General features: G+C 38.9%; 1 protein-coding gene across 2 annotated transcripts in view; it reads right to left on the bottom strand.

Annotated features, from left to right (window-relative positions):
* TMTC2 (transmembrane and tetratricopeptide repeat containing 2) overlaps nucleotides 1-19,734 on the bottom strand; it is a 420,683-nt gene that overhangs the window by 98,418 nt on the left and 302,531 nt on the right. For both annotated transcript variants that reach the window (XM_023509446.1, XM_012814184.1), the window contains one exon: nucleotides 16,891-16,972. In XM_023509446.1, coding sequence (XP_023365214.1) covers nucleotides 16,891-16,972 — 82 coding nt within the window. The remainder of the gene's footprint in view (nucleotides 1-16,890; nucleotides 16,973-19,734) is intronic.

The raw sequence follows: 19,734 nt of genomic DNA on the forward strand, positions 1-19,734 counted from the left end.
AGCTTGAGGCTCTGTCTCAAAAAAAAAAAAAAAAACCATAATATTTGCCTATGTAAATGCAAGTAAGTGCATTAATAAATATAGCATTTGTTTATGTGGTATTTACACAAAAGATAACGTAGGAAATTGTTAATCGTTCTTTTTCAGGCAGCTTTTAACTAAAATGTAATTTATATTAATAGTTAGAAAAATGCAACAATTATTTGAGTAATGAAGGTTATTTTCTTAAAATTCATTACTCTGGACTGCAGAGGAAAAAGGAGGTGTATTAGCTCTGATAAAAAGTAAAAACAAACAACATGAGACCTACTGGGTGTGCAGACAGAGAGGGACGGCAGCAAGGCATTTAGATGATGGATTGACAGAGAGGTAGGATGGATAAACAGGATAACAATGCCCAATAATAAGCTTTGCCAGTGCCAAATGCATCTTTAATGTTCAAAAAGCAGTTAGCGTTAACTAATTGCGTAAAATCAAATTTGCCGTTTTTATCATAATTTAGTTTTTTATGCTTTAAATTAGCTTTGCCATGCAACATGCGCTTTGTGAAAGACTACCAAATACTATAATGCACGAAATATTTAACTTTAGTATTGGGAATGGTGACGGAGAAAAACGCCCATATGAGCATTTTATAACAACCAAAGTCGTCCACTACGTTAATATTCAGGAAAAGATCACAACCTATTAATCAGGTATTTGCCTAATACCCCCTGATGTGTCCGCAAAAGACCACAAATCTCAGTAGGCCAGCATCAGTGTTCTGCTAGGATAAAAGCCTAAGATTTTACAGAGCACGTATCGTTTGGTTGACCCTTTAAACTGAATTTGAATATGTCAACCAAGATTGAAAATAAATATTATTCTGCTACATTACATAATGACTGTTTGAAGAAGAGCCTAGAATGGATGGAAAATGGAATAAAAATTTCAAATACACGTATATAGGATCAACACAAGGAGGGAAAACGAATATTAGGGTTTTTTTCTTTATAACTAGTCAAAGAACCTTAATTGAGATGTTACTGCAGAAATAAGAAAAAAAAAAACTGCCCTTAGCACTGCTGCAAGCCTCCAGCTCCAGCCACTCCTCCCCACCAGTTTTATCCATTCTCACTTCCGCCCTACACCTGCTACTCCACGTCATGATACTTCCCGTCGTGTAACCTGTTGCTTCACATCCTCATTCATCTGGAAAGCTAAGGTTTCTCGGCCTCAGAGGCTATTCTATCTCAGCCTCCACTTCCAGCTTACCTACCTATTATGAAAAGACCTCTTTCATTTTTATGCCCTAAAACATTTCCTTCTTAATAAAGACTTCTCATACCAGTTTCCAGCAGTTTAGAATGGCTTGATTTAGATTCGCTGTCATTTATCAACCAAGCCAGAGCACATGAAAGAGTAAAAGGAGTGATACCACTGATGATGCGGAGCAAAGGTACAAACCAGAATTCTCCACCCACGTACAGCATGTGTGGCAGAAGGTGGACTTCTGCCCTTTCATCTCCGCCATCATCTTCATAAGAAGGCACAGCAGAAGTGGTCGATAAGCAGGAGAGACCTAAGCTCTCTTCACTGAAGAATTACTGCTGAGCTCACTGAGAATGAGCCAGATCTTGAGTCTGGTGAGTAGAAGCAGCCACGGAGGCTCAGATAGTGCAGGGGAACTACCCGACCAAGGCAGGACTTAAGGAACGAAAAAACTAGAGCAAGGCAGGCACGTGGGGGAGTCATCTACACCGGTAGATTCGGCCAGATCCCACAGGCTACATTGTTCATTGGTCTCTAGCTTTAATGAGTATCAGAATCACCAAGAGGATATGAACTCAAACAGAGAGAAAGGCCCCATCTCCAGAGTTCAGATTCAGTGGGTCTGGGGCAGAGCCTACAATGTGCATTGTAAACAAGTTCCCAAGTGATGCTGCTGCTAGTCCGGTATCTACACCTGGAGAATGAACATCTCAGGGGAAAAGTAACATCTGAGATGAGTTATCAGTTAGAATGAGTTCCAGTAACCAGGTGCATCTGTCCTGCACTTCCCTATATTATGAGGCATAATGACAGGGCACACCCATTTGTACAGATAAAAAGATATATATATATATATATATATATATACATGAACACACACTCTTTAAATATATGTACTCTTTCAAAACTCTTAGAATAATCAGAGTTTTATTTTGGCACGGAATGACACATTTCTAAGATAGCGCTTCTCTTTCACATGCAGTAGACAAACGCATTCTTGGTGTTTGATAATCGAGTAGAACTGCAAATAAAAAACCCACAAAAATCTTCAGTGAAGTGGATTTTGTTCTTATGTTTGTGCGGTTGCTACCACACTTTGTTTCCTAGGTTTGTAATTTGTCTTACTCAAGTTAATTATCATCATCTTAATTGTCTCAAATCAAAGAGAGGAAAAAAAACGAACAACAACAACAAAAAAAACCAAGATGACAAATTATAAAGAAAAAGTCATTTCACTGGGGAAAAAACCCAGCAGATGATATAAAATGAGGGAGCGTTCTCTCTGGAGAACGGGAGACAAAGGAGTGTAAGTCTCTTCCCAGGCCAAAATGAGAAAGGGAAAAAAGGAAATGATAGTTTTGAATTCAACTGCTTCAGCATCAGAATGATGCCATTTCTCCTCTGGACAATTCTTGTCCCTGAACCATTTAAAACAGTTGGTAGATTTTTACCAACATTTCGATATCATAAGCCTGTGAGGACTGATCCTTCATTAATTCTTGGATTTAAAAAGCTGTCTGTAATATAAAAATCCATAAAAATGTAAGCGGGCCTTAAGCCACAGGCTCAAATACTGCTTTGTAAAAATTCTACATATAAACTCCCTAGATTAATTGTGATTGGCACTTCTTACTAGATTCTAAAAAAAATCACTCTTTTGATCAATGCAACTAAAGTGCTAAAACAATCTATAATAGGTGTCAGGATGAAACAATTCTCTTTAGAAAAAAAATCATTCGGATGTAGCCTTAAAAAATGTTCAGGGGCAACTGAAATCTTTTTTGTAAAAGAACAACTGGAACAAGGCGTTTGTGTTAAAATAGTTCTCTTTGGAAGATGGCATCTGACCATCCAAATATGCATGTCTAGAATCATCTGACTTATATTGACCTCAACCTGGCTCTAGCCCTCATCTCACCAAGGATTGCAGCAATGACCTTCTAAATGGTCCCCGCACTTCTGCCCTTGACCCTAGAGAATGTCAAAACAGTACTCTGGATTATCTTGTTAAATGGAAATTATATTGTGTGATTCTACAGCTGATTCAAGAATCCTTGTACTGGCCTACATAGCTTGATATAGTCAGCAACCCTCCCCTTCTCTTACCATTTCTCAACACATCAGAGGAACAAAAGACTCTTGGTTCAGAGTCTTTTCACTTGCCATTCTCTCCACTTAAAATGTTCCTCCCCCAGGCATTACAGTGGTTCACTAACTTCCTGGCACACTGCAGGGGATGTAATAAAAGCATATTCAATGAAAGGACTAAATTAACTAAGGATATTCCTAAGTGCTAGGAACTTGTCTTCAAAAGCAAGCTAAAACCTACCCAGCATATGGCACCAGGCCCTTTTCTGTTCATAATCTTCAATGTTGCAATGATTTTTAGGCAGGGCTGCGATCAATGGCCACACATGCTATCCAAAGGGGCCAGTCACAGTGAAGTTTCTATGAATGGTGCCCACTAGACTTAAGAAAAATGGCAGCTCTGGTTTTAGGTCTCTGAATTTCTCCTCAGAACAAACCAAAAAATCCAGACATTAATCATACCTCCAAAGATATCTTAATTTCAGAGTAATTCAAACTATGTAATTTAGCCAACATCTATTATATTCCAGTTTATTGTGAAATACATTCCCTAGTCTGTGGATAGACAAGAAAGAATTTGAAAACAGGAGTTTGAAAGCTCTGAAAAATAGAAACAGTTCCAATTCACTAAGGAGAAAGGAGATTTGGAGACAGTTTTTAATCAGCAAACTCATACCAATTTGAAAAGAAGAACTTCACAGCATTAAGATGTGAGGTATCATAAGCTAAATGCATCATTTCTGGATGGAGATGATTTTTATTTCTTTTTTTTTTTTTAATTTCAGATTAACATGAGGTTTCAAACAGGTTATAATGCTTGTGTTGTTAGGTAAGGTCCCTGTTGTGGTTGTGTCCCACACCCAGGACGTGTGCCATGTACCCTTTCACTGTGCCAATTAAGTGGAGCACACCCAACCTCCTTCCTCTATTCCTCCCCCATATCGAATTGAACTGAGTTTTTCTCTTATGTGGGTGTGTAATAGATCATCTACTGGCTTCGTGTTAGTATTGAGTACATTGGATACTCCATTCTTGTGATACTTTACTAAGAAGAATGTATTTCAACTCCATTGAGTTAATATAAAAAGATGTAAAGTCTCCATCCTTTTTATGCTTGATGAGTATTCCATGGGATATATATACCACAGACATCCATACCATTCCAACATTCCTGGGTTGATGGGTACTCGGGTTGTTTCCATATCTTGGCAATTATAACTAAGCTGTGATAAACAATCTAATGCAAATGTCCTTATGATAAAATATCCCCCCCACCTTGGGTAGATGCTTCTTAGTAATAGGGTTGCAGGATAAAATGGGAAGTCTTTTAGTTCTTTGAGGACTCTCCATACTTCTTTCCCACGAGGCTGGATTAGTTTGCAGTCCCAACAACAGAGTAAAAGTGTTCTCATCTCTCCACATCCACGTCAGCATCTGCAACTTCAGGACTTTGTGATGGGGCCCATTCTCACTGGGGTTGGGTGGTATCTCAGGGTGGTTTTGATTTGCATTGCTCCGGAGATTAGGACGAGGAGCATATTTTCTTATGTTTGTTAGCCATTGGTCTGTCTTCATCAGAGAAGGTTCTGTGCGTGTCTCTTCCCCAGTGACAGATGGGAGTGTTTGCTCTTTTTGTTGTTGTTAATTTGAGTTCTCTGTAGATTCTACATATTAACCCTTTGTCAGATTCATAACATGCAAATACCTTTCCTCATTCTGAAGGTTGCCTACCTAATTTGGTTTTTTGTTCAACTTATTATTTAAGGTGAGTACATTAAAGGGCACAAACAAGGGCATTGCTGGGATTTTCACAAAGTGACTATAGTTGTGCTACCAACAGTCAGATCATCCAGAATGTTACCAGTCTTCCAGAAGCAACTATCTCTAACCCTGTACATTTTTTCCCCCCAAATTCAGATGATTGGAATAGAGAAAAAGCCAAGGTGGAAGGGCTGATGATTTTGGTGACATCTAGTGGTGACAAGATGAGTGTATAAAGGAAAACTGAGGCAAGTCTTCCGTAGGGTGTTTCTATTGGGTGGTGGTGCGGGGGTGGGAAATGCATTCCTGGTAAGAGAGGGTTGGTGACAATGCAAGGGTCAAGCTTTAGACTAGCTGTCCCAAAGGGATGTTGCTGAAGAGATGAGGCAAAAGAGAGGCTGCTTGTTAAGAGAAGCTAATCATGCCTGGGAGGATTAAAAATATGTAGGGATCCCATGAAGCATCTTTCTTGGAGCCCCAAATCACCGTGGTATCTCAGATATGCTCTCACTCTTTAAAACTAATCTCTCTCTCTCCCCTTTATTCATTTTGTTGGTTTGTGTTTCTGTGCTCTTGGCAGGCTGAGTTAGTAATGCTCTGTTTACGTGAGACAGACTGAATGTGATAAATGTGCCATCGTTGTAAGCCAAGAAAACAGGTGGGCCAGTGAACAAGGAAAATACCCCCAGGAGATCAATCTGGACTGCTTATTGTGAGTCTGGGAGACCCTGGATCTGTTCCTAAGTGAACATGAGACCTAGAATTTGTTCTGAATTGGACAGGTGGCAAGGAAGGTGTCTAGTGTAAAAGAAATTAGAGAAACAGCAGGCCAGGACCCAGGCTCCACTGGAAAGGAGGTCAGGCAGGCTAGCAGTGCTTTATTGAATTTATTTCTCCCCTGACTCTTTCCAAAAGGGTTATGAGATGCCAGAAACCATTGAGGGAGTTACGATGACTGTCTAATTGGAAATGGGAATTTGAGCAGGTCAAGGAGGAGGAGAGGGGGAATGGAGAAGGGTTGAGAAGAGATAAGGGAGGGAGAAGGAATGGGGGGAGGGACAAGGAAGGGAACGTAACACAGTATCAGTGCGAACTTTAGCAATATACAGATAAGACAGATCAAGTATGCTTCAAAATGTCAAGTATCTTCATACGCGGTTTCAAAGAGCCTGCGGCATTTTATCACCTGTAGATACAGGGAAGAATGCAACTAGACGAAGGGCACAACCTCATCAAAGACCCAGAGGTGGGGAGCCTCACCTTGCTACAGGATCTTGTGCATTCCTACCCTAGGGAGCTATAGGGAAAGAGGTGCGGTTGACACAGGGACTCAAGCTGAGGGACGGAAGTCACTAAACAAGGGATCCACCCCGACTCTAAACTGCAGTGGGAATGGGATGGAGAACGGTGGCTGGAAGGGCCCAGGGATCGCATCCTCCTCCTACGTAGAGCTCTGGGTCTGTTCACTCTGCTCACGCACCTTCTCAGGTGGCTTTCTGAGGTAGTTAAGATGTGTCAACTGGGGCACAGAACAGTTAATGGCAGGGCACACAAACTTTGAAAGTGTTTTAATTAAATGGAAGGTGGAGAAAGAAACTGCAAACAAGAATCTCAACGTGTACCCAATCACTAGATCAAAATGGGCAAAGCTGGGACAAGTGTTCCCAAGAGCACGTGTGTGTGTTTTCATTCCCTGTTAATCCTCACAAAACACAGTACCACTGACGCTATGAAATTTTCTAAGATGAGACACGTGGAAATGTGGGGCTATAGAGAAAAGCCCCTATGACTAACCCGGTTAAGTGAGCACGTAGTTAGGATGATAAAAACCACCTCTGACTTACTGAAAACAGCTGCTTGGATTATGAAGCACAATCTCCACTCTCTCACTGGTAAGGTCACTTGTAATCCTCAGTCTTCCAGCAAGCAATTTTGCCCTTTCTCTCAGGGCTTTTTGTCTGAATGTTAATGGGTAAAGCCTTGTCTTTTACTTAATCCTAGGGTTGTTTTTTTTTTTCCTGTCTCTTCCCCTAATTCCTGATTTCTGGCATGTGTGTGTGTGGGGGGGGGTGTGTGTGTCATATTTAAAAATCGTTCTATATAGTTTACTATCCCTTGGATATTACGGTTTTTACTACAGTTTTAAAATAAAACTCTCATTGCTATAATTTACAGAGGATATATTACATGCTAGTGGCTTTATAAATTTGTAGATGTCAACAGAAGAGAGGCCATATTCAGTAGAATTTTAGGAGGTTTATTCTGAGCCAAATTTGAGGACCATGACCCGGACCCACACCCAAGAAGCCTTGAGCAAGGGGACCCATGATGTGGGGTTACAGTTTAGTTTTCTATATTTCAGGGAGACAGAAATTACAGGTGAGGTTGTAAATTAATATGTGGGACACATATATTGGTTTGGCCCCCCAAAAGTGGGATATCTGCAAGAGGGGGGCTTGCAGGTGATGGGTGGGTTTAAAGATTCTTTAGATGACAACTGAAGAAAGAGTTAGGCTCCACCTAAAAGACCAGGAGTCAATGAAAAGGAATGTGTAAGAAAAAGGGTCTGCTGTCTAACACAATAACGAAGGAAATGACATGAGGTATGTATATTAACCAGTGTGATGTAAGCGTTCCTAATTCTATATGAAATCAGCACAATGTACCCCATAAATGCATTAATGTATACATGATCTATGTGTTTATGATTTAGTAAAAAATAAATAATAAACAAATCTAAATTAAAAAATAAAAAATCTAAATTTAAATTTGATTAAGAGAAAATTCCAAATCACTGTTTTCAGCTCCTCTAATATTAAACATTTTCATAACTCTTTTATTTAACTGACTAGGTCATGTGCTATGATTTAAATAAAAAGAGTTATATTTAAAAAAAAAATTACTGGACAGACTCAAGTGGTTATGTTTATTGAGGACCTGCAGGTAGGTCCTGCATAGCCTTAGGCCTGTTAGGGAGTCACAGAGGACGTCTGTCTCTTCTCTACAGAGAGGAGAAGGCATGATTCCACCTGCCCCACCTCCTTTCTCACTAGCAACTCAGGTTTAGGGATTTCTTGGCCAAAAAGGAGGTCCAATTAGTTAGCGGCTTAGTGAGTGCCTTAAGATTTTATTTCAGTTCACACAGATGATTCCTCATTAGACAAAGGAATCATCTCCAGATTCCTGAGGAACAGAGAGGCCAGTAGAAGTCAGACCACACTTAAGAAGATTCTCTGCAGCAGTCCCAGATGAGCCTCATTCCAAAATCTATGACCCACTGTCCAAAATTCAGTGTACTCTCTGCTCCCCCATCCAGACTTCACTCAGCTTGTATCATCTCGCTTTCATGGCTTCTTGAGTCCTACACAAAGATTCAGAAGAGTATGTGTATGCACTTAACCATCCTTTTTTTTTTTTTTTTTTTTTAAGCAAAGCACGACCCAGTTGCAAACAATTTAAAACAAAGTGGATTCCCACATAAAAAAGGAAGCCCTGATGGGAAAAGAGAGGCACACAACTGACTAAAGGCTGGTCTGCCCTGTTTTTTCATTCTTTCTCTGAGAAAAGTTGATGAATCACCTTCCTGTGTGAGAAATCGTGATCAGGGCTGGAACCCTGGGAGCAAGGCCACTCTGGTTATTGCCTTGATTCTTTGGTATCTTGAGCTTTGTAAACAGATGTGACTTCACTGCCTTGTTAGAAGAACAAGGGAAAGTGTGACTACAACCAAGCAGATGAGGTCTGGCCTAGGCACCTCCTTTCTTTTTTACTGTCATCTCCGGGAGCTCCGTTCCTTCCCTTGCCCCTTCCAGGTTCTTGCTCTGCCTTCATGACCTCAAGTCACCCTTGAAGATGACAGCACAGCATAGCATAAACGATACTGTTAATAGTTTAATTACTCTTCACTGGACACTGTAACGTTGGATACTTTACCTTACTGTTTGGTTTCTTTACTTTCCTCATTTGTATAATGGACACAGTCAGGTAACCGCTCCTCATCTGCTTTTATGGGAATTAAATGAGATGCTATATGTGAATTTCTCAGACTGGGAAGCACTTAGTAATTGCTTACACTGGTATATATTTGATAAACTCAAACATATAAAATCTATTCAAATCTATTATTCGGTGATTTTACCGTGGCGATATAGTATTATTGGAGATTTCATGCTAGTTGCTTTTCTCCACTTTTTATTCCTTTCTTGCTTAATTTTTATGTCAAAGTTTTTGTTAATTTTGGATAATTATTTCCCTAATAATTTTCCTGCTATCTTTTTTACATACTACATGAACAAGAGCTTAAGGTGCTCACTCATTCATAGTTTATTAAAGTATATATCCTCCATAAAAGTAATGTGTTCACGATAATTTAAAATAAACAAAACACATTATGCCTGCCAAACAAAGCAAAATAAAAACCAAAAAACACTACTAAGGTCTCCAATGCTAACACTCTTTGACATTCTAGTATTAATATGTTTTGCTTTGCTTTTTTAATGACATAATTATCTCAGAGAATTTAATCATAGTCTATATACAAATTTTATGCTTTTTTCTCTCAATAATAAGGTAATCAGTTGTCCCTGTTATTATGCGTCCTGCATGAACAATTTAAGGACTTATAACATTTCTTCAAATGGGAGTAACCCTGCTTTATTTAACCATTTCCCTTTCTAAGCAGTTAGATGTTTTCTCATACAGATCTCTAATAAATTTACTAACTTTGCTGATATTCTTTGACCATAGAAAACAACTTATATTTTCTTAAGAGAGGAATTTCTGAGAATAAGTGATAACTCCTTTCAGAGTCATTAGTTCCTATCCCTTGGTCTCTGTAATTGTTTTCCTTGTAGTTTTATAGTTTTTAATGCCTCAAGTAGATTGATCTTTCAATTTTTTGCTTTTATTTTTTGCATTAATGGAAAATATTTTCTAAGTGTTTGTCTTTTAACTGTACTTCTTTTTGGAAACAAGTAAGTCCTTCAATTTTTTCCTTCATCCTTATCTTTTAAGCTCAGAAAAGTCCCTTCTCTATTCCTTCCCATTTTAATCGTGCAAAAGTTTTAAGTCTAAAAGCCTTTGGAAAGTTCCTCACATAAAATACAAATGGGTATGAAGATTAAGTTGTGTTATCTTATTAGATATGCCTCAATAATAAGAAATACAAAAATAAAAAGTCATGAGAAATAAAATAGTCTATAACCACCTTTAAAAAAACCCTATTCTAATTATACATCTGAGCTGCCTGTGCAGTTCAGAGCAATACAGGGGAAACTAAACATCAATATTGTTTCTTTTGGGGGGGGGGGCTGGGGCTGGGTTTGAACTCGCCACCTCCAGCATATGGGGCCGGCACCTCACTACTTTGAGCCACAGATGCTGCCCAAACCATCGATATTCTTAAAAAAAAAAAAAAAAAAAAAAAAAAGTTTGGTCTTAAGGAATCTTTAATCTTGATGTAATTTTGCAAAGACTCACTCAAATGTATTTTTATTATTAAGGAAATACCATTATTTATTTAAAAAATTACTTTTGCCATTTTTGAAGTGACTAAAAATGAAATGATGTGGCGTAAGCAACCTCAGCCCATTATCATCTTCTAATTAGCTATGTGGGTAACTAAGAAAAACCACCATGGGCCTCTCCCCAAGTCAACCCACTACATACTTCAAGATTCTATTTTCAGTGTTCACTGATGAATGATAAAACCTAGAATTTTAACTATTTTTCCAGGGCCTACTTTTTTAAATGAAACAAATAGTATATAAACTATTTGCTATGGTTTAGATATGCCTCCTCTGTCCCCACCGAAACTCATACTGAAATTTAATTCTCAACGTCATGATTTTAGTAAGTGGAGCCCAGTGGAAAGTGTTTGGCTCGTGGTGGAGGATCCCTTACAAATGGGCTCGATGAAGTTATTGCAAGTAGCAAATTCTCAGTTTGGTGAGACTGGCTTAGTTCTCATGGGAAAAGATTATTTCCCAGGAGAGTAGACGGTTGTAAGGCCAGACGCCCCTCCTGTTCTCTCTCCTCACCTCTTCTTTCCCACAACCTTCCCCACTATTTTATGATGGAGCATGAAAGCCCTCACCAGAAGTCAGAGTCATCGGCCTCCCTTCTTCATCATCACAGCCATTGTCAAAATCAAGAATTTGCAGCCTGCAGAACCATTAGCGAAATACACTTTTCTTTATAAATTAACCAAGTCTCAGGTATTCTGTTATAGCAATGCAAAATGGACTAAGATACGATTATAAAGAAAAAACAGGGTATAATACTAATACCAGAAAGTTTGAGGCTTAAAAGGTGAAAGAACTGGACTTTTCAAGTTCTTTCTCTCGTGGGTAGATTGAAAGTTTCTAATCTAGAAAGTCACTTAAAAATTCTGAACTTCCATTTTCTCAGATGTAACTGGGTTCCATTCCTATCTCACAGGAGTTAGATGATGAGCAAAAAAATAACAGAGACAAGAAAACGCAAGGTAGATGTCAAAGTGCTTCATAAATGTAGGGAGAATATCACCCAGAAAGACCATCAATGACAAAGAAAACTACACTACAAGCTCTTAGAGACTCACTATCAGAAGGCAGACAGGAAACAAAACAACTATCAAATGTCTACATAGTAAAGAAATACTTATTTTCAGGTGGCACCTGTGGCTAAGTGGGTAGGGCACTGGCCCCATATACTGAGGGTGGCGGGTTCGAACCTGGCCCCGGCTAAACTGCAACAAAAAATAGCCAGGCATTGTGGTGGGCGCCTGTAGTCTTAGCTACTTGGGAGGCTGAGGCAAGAGAATCACCTACACCCAAGAACTGTAGGTTGCTGTGAGCTGTGATGCCACAGCACTCTACTGAAGGTGACAAAACAAGACTGTCTCAAACAAACAAACAGAAGAAATACTTATTTCCACTTGCATTTATTACAATCTGCTCCTTTTAAAATTTTCACGTGTCTGTCCTTAATATTTAATGAATTCCCATATGCCAGGATTTATAAATAGCAGGTACCTTATTAAGAAATATATATTGATTGAGTTGTTCATTCAACCCCTACTAAATTTACTGCTATGCACCTACAAAAGAGACTTACAAAACATTCTACCTGAAAAAAAAATTATTTTCTAGTTATTTTTCTAAAGAGGGACTTCTTATCTTGACCTTCATTCTTTTGGCAGAAGCTTCCTACTGGAGGCAGAGGAGAGTCCATAAAGAACCCCTTGAATTACAGGCCCCCCAGGAGATACAAGGCACCAAGTCCTCACTTTGGAGATTTGTAAACTGAATTCCATGAAGATATTTACATGTCTCACATGGGCAGGGGAATACACTGGACAAGATGTAAATAAAGTATTATTGATTTTCCACATATTCCTTAAAATTTTTGATTGAAATAAACTGTGAAAAATTAAATATGTATCATAAAGACAACATGAGACAGGAGTATTAGAAACATTTTGGGAGTCCATATAAATCTTTTCACTTTATAGAATGAAATCTGAATCCCCCAAATAGTAGATACTGCAGAGCTCACTATTTAATTGACCTACTGAATAAATCTCCCTAACTTACATTCTTGCAAGTCAGTCTGCAATGCAGTCCCTTTCCCCAGACAGAAGCCCACTGAATTCAAAATATAAGAAATTGATAATCTTTAAATATTGCCATATCAACGCCATTATAGCCAATATTAATTCATTTAATTCCCTCTGTCTATAGTCCCAATGGATGGTATTTTCCAAATCACCTGTATTGTTAATAAGCAAATCAAAATCACACAATCACCCAAGGGAGCTGATTTCCCACAGAGCAAAACTCACTCATTCTGGTATTTTCTTTGGCATTTGTAAAAGCATTTAGAAAAGACTCAAAATGCATGTATTTGACTTAAACATTTATTTTTAAGCTCAGGAAGTATTAGTATTCGTTCACAATCTGTGGGTATAAACACTCTAAGAATATAGAGAACCCGTAAATTGGCAAGGAACTGATATGATAATCATAGTACGAATTTTCTTGAACAAGGAATAAAAATCGAAAAGGAACATCCTTTCAGGCAATTTTGTCATCCAGATTCAATTACGGAATGGAAGATATTCCTAACTTAGCTCAATAGTCATTGTGCCTTACTGTGACCATGGCACTCTGGTAGATATTGATGAAACAAAAATGAAAAAACAGACCCTCTTTCTTCTTAATTACCTTGGAGTTTATAAAGGAGGTAAACATACATTTTCAGGATAACTATTTAGAGTCCTATGAGTTACCCTCGTTTCTCACCTGAAACATTCCCAACAGCTCTCTAAAGCTCTTCCCTTGTTCTACCCTGACCACTCTCTAAACCTCTCATAGTCCAATCTACAACTCTCAGCATAAAAAGCAAATTCCTCAGGCTTGGTCCACAAGTCCTAATGGGCTCTCCCTCTGCTTCCTGTGTGTTTTTAATCTCTTCCTATTTTTTTTTCCCACCCAGTTCAGTATGTTCTACTCACACAAGCTTCCTTTCTCTGCTGGGAACACAAGCTTCATGTTGACTTGAATTTTTAAAATATCCATTTCTCCTGTCTGGACCTATCTCTTCCAATAGCTGGATTAAGCTTAGAGTTACCAAGTGTCACATACTCAAACAGGCTTCATCTAATCACCTTGTCTTCCTAGCTGGTCACCTTCCAAAGAATGACATCATCCTGTTTCCTACTCCCTTTCTGAAATCAGAACAGCGCCTTGCACCTAAGTAGACACATCTCATAAAAACTAAAATTAACAGTAACTATTTCCAAAGAATGTTAGGCTAGATCATGACGAATAGGAGTCTGACATTCTAAAACTGTTCACAGCTATTTTGATCAATAGCTACTGATCAAAAATAGCTATTTACTCTCTATTTGCCAATGTCGGGGAGAAGACAACTGGAATATCTGTTACAGAAGAAGACGCATGATGATAACGAAAGGATCTAAAAGTGACTCACCTACAACTAACTTGACCAAGTTAATTTCGTATGTCTAGGCTTCAAGCTACTTCCTGGTACAACACAGGATTAGGTTATATAATTTCAAAAGAACTTTCCAGTTCAAAAATTCAATCATTTGAAATAATAGTCTTCCAAAGGAAACTCATAATATTCTTTAAAATGTGCATTTTTTAAAATACCCTGAGCATAGTAAGTATGGTATATCAAGCACTCAGGTAAAAGCTTGTTGTCTGTGTACAGATAGTTTAGCTTTAACTCTGTTTTGAAACTACGTTTTGAGTTCTTTCCATTTCTGACTCCGAAATAGAAGTATGGAAAGTTATAAAATTTCATAAAATCCCAGCATTATAGGGATGATCTATAGCAGTAGAACCTCTGTAAGCTGACCACCCAAGGGGCTATAACGCACTGGTCAGCATACAGTGGTGGTCAACATAAGGCACTAGGCCGACTATACTGATAAACATGTGATATGTCTCTGGTCTATGATAATCAGATCAACTCCAAGAGGTGATCAATGTAGGGAGGGAGTCAACTATGGAGGTTCTACTGCATTTCATAAAATTCTATTTAATTAGGCATTCCTAAAAAAGTTTTGCATTCCTCTCTTGGAAAATAATTATATATCTAATAATATATGTATGCCAAAAAACTTAAAACAATCCAAGTGTACTAAGAAGAACCAGTTTTTATACATGCATCTAAAGACATTTGTTACTGCTGCCTTCCAAGTAATGTAAAACAACAAGTTGGTTAAACTTTCATTCAAATAAATCCAAAAATTTCTCATGGAAGAAATAGCCCCTACTACTGCTACTAGCAAAAAACATTTCAGAAACATAATGTAATGTGAAAATAATGGTTTATTTTTTAAACAAAAGTAAAGATGGACAAAGCCTGCATGATGAGATCTACTTTTTAAATTAATAAAAGTGGTCTGTCTCCAATTGAAATTCAAATGAAGCAGCAACGATGATTAAAGAAAATGATTGTGGAAAACCAATACATCATAATAATAATCCCAAAAATATCATGGGAAATAATGTTAGAAGATGAAGTAGTATTAGTTGTGAGACAAACAATATGTAGGCAGAAAGAGAGAAAAAGAAATCCTATTTTGGCTCAGCGCCTATAGCTCAACTGGCTAAGGCGCCAGCCACGTACACCTAAGGTGGTGGGTTCGAATCCCCAGCCCGGACCCGCCAAACAACAATGACGGCTGCAACCAAAAAATAGCCGGGCGTTGTGGCGGGCGCCTGTGGTCCCAGCTACTTGGGAGGCGGAGGCAGGAGACTCGCTTGAGCCCAGGAGTTGGAGGTTGCTGTGAGCTGTAATGCCACGGCACTCTACCCAGGGGGACAGCTTGAGGCTCTGTCCAAAAAAAAAAAAAAAAAAAAAAAAAGAAATCCTATTTTATAAAATGCTTTTATGAAATACAAGAGGTCCTTTAGCACTCAGGGAAAATAATTATGAATTAACTTCCATGCACAGTAGGGTATCAAAAACATTAGGCATGAGATAATGTTAATTCAAAATACTTCCTACAGAAAAATCTGTTAAAATAAAAATAAATCCTGCAGCAAACTTGAATTGGTTGACTATCTTAGGACAGCAAGAAAGTGACATTGTGAAACAAAATGTGAAGTGATTATGTAATAACCTTACGTGAAATTACATCCTGCATTAAAGCATCGGAACCCCACAGACAATCATACACACACAACAATGTAAATTTATAAAGGACTCAGGGTTAAGAGTAGCCTTCATTTTATTATTTCTAGTCTTCTATACTGGCAGCCTGTCACTGATTTTTTTTTTTGCAGTTTTTGGCTGGGGCTGGGTTTGAACCCACCACCTCCAGTATATGGGGCCGGCACCCTACTCCTTTGAGCCACAGGTGCTACCCTCACTGATTTATTTTTACTAGCTGGAAACTGAGAGAAGGAATTAAATATTATAGAAGCATATTAGCTTTATTTCCTGAAGATTTAATTTTTGTCCACTTTTAAGTTTACTACTTGAAAATCACTAATACACCACGGCCAATGGTGATCAAAAAAAATCTTTTTTCCCCAAGAGATCCACAAAAGTAAATGCTTTTTGGCTCCTTAGAAGCAATTCCAACTGTAAATCTGGTAGGAATAAACACATCTTACCCAACACCAAACCATCCCTATGCTTCGCCTCACTAAGCAGATGACTCAGTACTAATGACAGAGCAGAGGTTGGCTGAGTTGTTGTTATGCAAGCTTCATTGTGGACTGATTAAGGCCAAGGCTAAACGGAATGAGGCAGCCATGCTTTATGCCTGCTCCGCCTTACCTCTGGCCTCAATCTTAGACATTTATAGTATAAATGTACTGGTACACAACCCTATCTTCCAGAAAGCAAGATTTTGAGGCCAACATGTAAATTTCTAAAACTTCAAACTCCCACTCTCAGAAAGCAATACACTATCATTTAGAATGAAAAGGCAGCTAAAGTCTTCATTATAAACCATGCATCAGGCCAGGAGTTAGATGCTTTCCTGATGAGATCTCATTTAAACTCCACACTGAACTCAAATGAAACGGCGAAATGGCCTTCTCCGTTGAAGTCCTATCAAAGTCACCAAAAGAAAAGGCATAACACTCAGCCCCCTTTAATGTAATTGTTTTGAAGGAGAAGGTTAGAATACATTGTGAGGCTAAATCTACAACAAAGTCAATCTCCTCTGAAAGTCTTCTTTACCCACCAACACCTAAGTCTCATATCGACACTAATAGTACATATGGGAGACAGGGAAAAACCAAAGAAAAACCATCAGCCACTCACCATAATGCATGTAACAGTTTCCTTTGGTGGGGTCCAGCTCAATAGCCTTCAGGAAGAACTTTTCAGCTTCGCTCTTACGACCCTTGGGAGGGAAAAAACAGAGACAATGGATGATTCAGCTACGATCACGAGGGACGCTTCATTTCTTGGGCCCAATGAAGTCAGCTCACGTAAGCGAATGTCTCCTTGGTAATCATCATGGGTCAGAAGGGCTTTGTTATCTAAACGGAGATGATCGAGGGGAGTATGTTGAGGGAGAAAACTGAGGAAGCACCGAGAGTGAAGAACAGAAGAGGACAAGGAGCTTGTCAAAATGATCAAAAAAGGCGGCCAGGAAAACACGAGAAAAAGAGAGGAAAAAAAGGCTTCACAGAAACCTAGAGCGTAACACAGCTGGAAGGAGACACTGCCATTTTATATTTTAGTTTCTCCTTTCAGCTTCCTTCCTCTTCATTCCTTCTTTTACCTGGTAAAGAACCATGGCCACGTTAACTTTTGAGATGGTTTGGTCTCACTCGCTCACTTTCTGTATGAGGACAAGAAGTCAATTTGGGAAATCTCAAGCAGCTACTGCGTATTCTTGCTAGCATTCAAGACTCAAATTCTCAAATCCAGGATTTAATCTAAAACAAGTCCAGCTTCCTAGCTGCAGTTTCAATAGTACCATCACACTCCTCACCACAAGGGGAAAAAAGGCAAAATATAGAGGGGAAGTTTGCATGCATGCAATACATTGATTTTTGATGAAAAAAAAAATCATTCAAACAGATCCTAAAACTACATGTTCCCCACCCAGCTATTATTTCTGAACCACAAACATCTCTAGTATATTAGAAAGGGGTGGTGTACGGTCAGTGCAGCCCTCGGAACAATCTCCTAGAGCAGTCCTATCTTCTCTGCATGTGCTGAGTGTGGCAGCTGGACACTGATGTCTCTGCCCATTCCTCCTAATTTATATGCTATCAGCCCACATAAGCATCAGGTGATGTCTTTTATTTCAGATATATTTTTATAACCACACTCATAAAGATCAGTTTCCCAAAGTTAGACATTTAGGTAATTAACCTAATATTCCACATTGAATACGACTTTGGTCATTTCTCCATATGGCTTCCCCTTTTGTTGAGGTTCTCATTTAAAAAATGCAGGGCTGGTCCCGCCTTCATTCCTCATTATTCTAGGAGTCAGGACTTAGTCCATAGCCGCCACCACCTACAGCTAGTGATGATGAAAGGATCAGAAAACTGACTTCCCTATTTCCTTCATCATTTTAACATCGCTAATCCTTTTGGTAACTGTCTTTAAACCACAAACCTTGTCAAATACCCAGTAATTAAAAATTTAAAATTCCCTGTAATATTTCCCCACAACATTTTGACTTCAAAGGAGAAAGGAAAGCACAAACTGAATGTTCCTTTATACCTACGATTTCATAAACTTAGTAAAAATTAGGAATAATCTTAATAAGTTCGGTAGGGCTCCCTAGATGATTCAATAACTATAATCAATCAGGCAGCCTAATGGATTTAGGAGCACAGACGGCAGGCAAGTAGAACAGTGTCCACACTTATTTATTTTATTATTATTATTTTTGAGACAGAGTCTCACTATGTTACCCTGGGCTGTGTGCCGTGGGATCATCATAGCTCAGAGCAACCTCAAACTCTTGGTCCCAGGAGATCTTCTTGCCTCAGCCTCCCGAGTAGCTGGAACTACAAGAGCCAGCCACAACACCCAGCTATTTTTAGAAGTGGGTTGTCCCTCTTGTTCAGGCTGGTCTTGAACACCTGGGCTCAAGGAATCTTACTGCCTCCACTTCCCAGAGTGCTAGGATTACAGGAGTGAGCCACTGTGTCTTTTCCTATATTTATTTAGCTACATTATTTCATCTCTAAGCTGCAATTTTATCTAGTACAAAAGCAGAGGACATGCTGAGAATGGGATTTTTAGGGCAGCAAAACTATTCTGTATGATACTATAGTGGTAGGTACATGTCATTCATTAAACCCATGTCCAAAGTCACAGACTGTCTGACACTGAGTGAAGGGCAGCACAACCAGGGACTTTAACTGGCTCATAAACTATAACAAATGCACATCCCTAATACAAGGTGATCGTGAGAGGGGAAACTGTGGACAGGGTGGTGGGCAGGCGAGGTGGTATGTGGGAACTCTCTATTTCCTGCTTAATTTTTCATAAACCTACTCTTAAAAAAACAAAATCTGTTAATTTTTAAAAAGAACAGTAAAACCTATTTTATAGAACTGTTGAATTATCTGGTATGATTCATATGATGTGATTGTTATAATACTTAGGTGTAAGTTTGTAATAAATGTTAATTATTATTTTACATATATACAGATAAATCACAAATATACACATATATCTTGTTATATATACAACCTCACAACACATGGCTGTCTCCTACATCTGAGGTCCCCAACCCTTGGGCTGAGGACCTGTCCAGGAACTGGACTGCACAGCAAGGGGGTCAGTGGCCAAAGCGTCATCTGCATTTACAGCCACTCCTTTGCCTCAAATCACCTCCTGAGCTCTCCCTCCTGTCAGGTAAGCAGTGACATCAGATTCTCACAGCAGCACAAACCCTACTGTAAACTGCACACCCACGAGATCTAGGTTGCATTCCCTAGAAGAGTCTAACACCTAGTGATCTGAGGTGGAGATTTAACACACGATTCATCCCGCAACCACTCCCTTAATCCATGGGAAGACTATCTTCCATGAAACCTGTTTCTGCCTTACGTCATCACTGGAAAATGATGCACAAAGAATTTGCAGGAGATGATAAACTAAGATGCAAAATGAAAGCTCTCAGCGATAAGC

The sequence above is a fragment of the Otolemur garnettii genome, unplaced genomic scaffold (assembly GCF_000181295.1).
Source record: "Otolemur garnettii isolate 467f Iridium unplaced genomic scaffold, OtoGar3 scaffold00007, whole genome shotgun sequence".
In the NCBI taxonomy this organism is placed as follows: domain Eukaryota; kingdom Metazoa; phylum Chordata; class Mammalia; order Primates; family Galagidae; genus Otolemur; species Otolemur garnettii.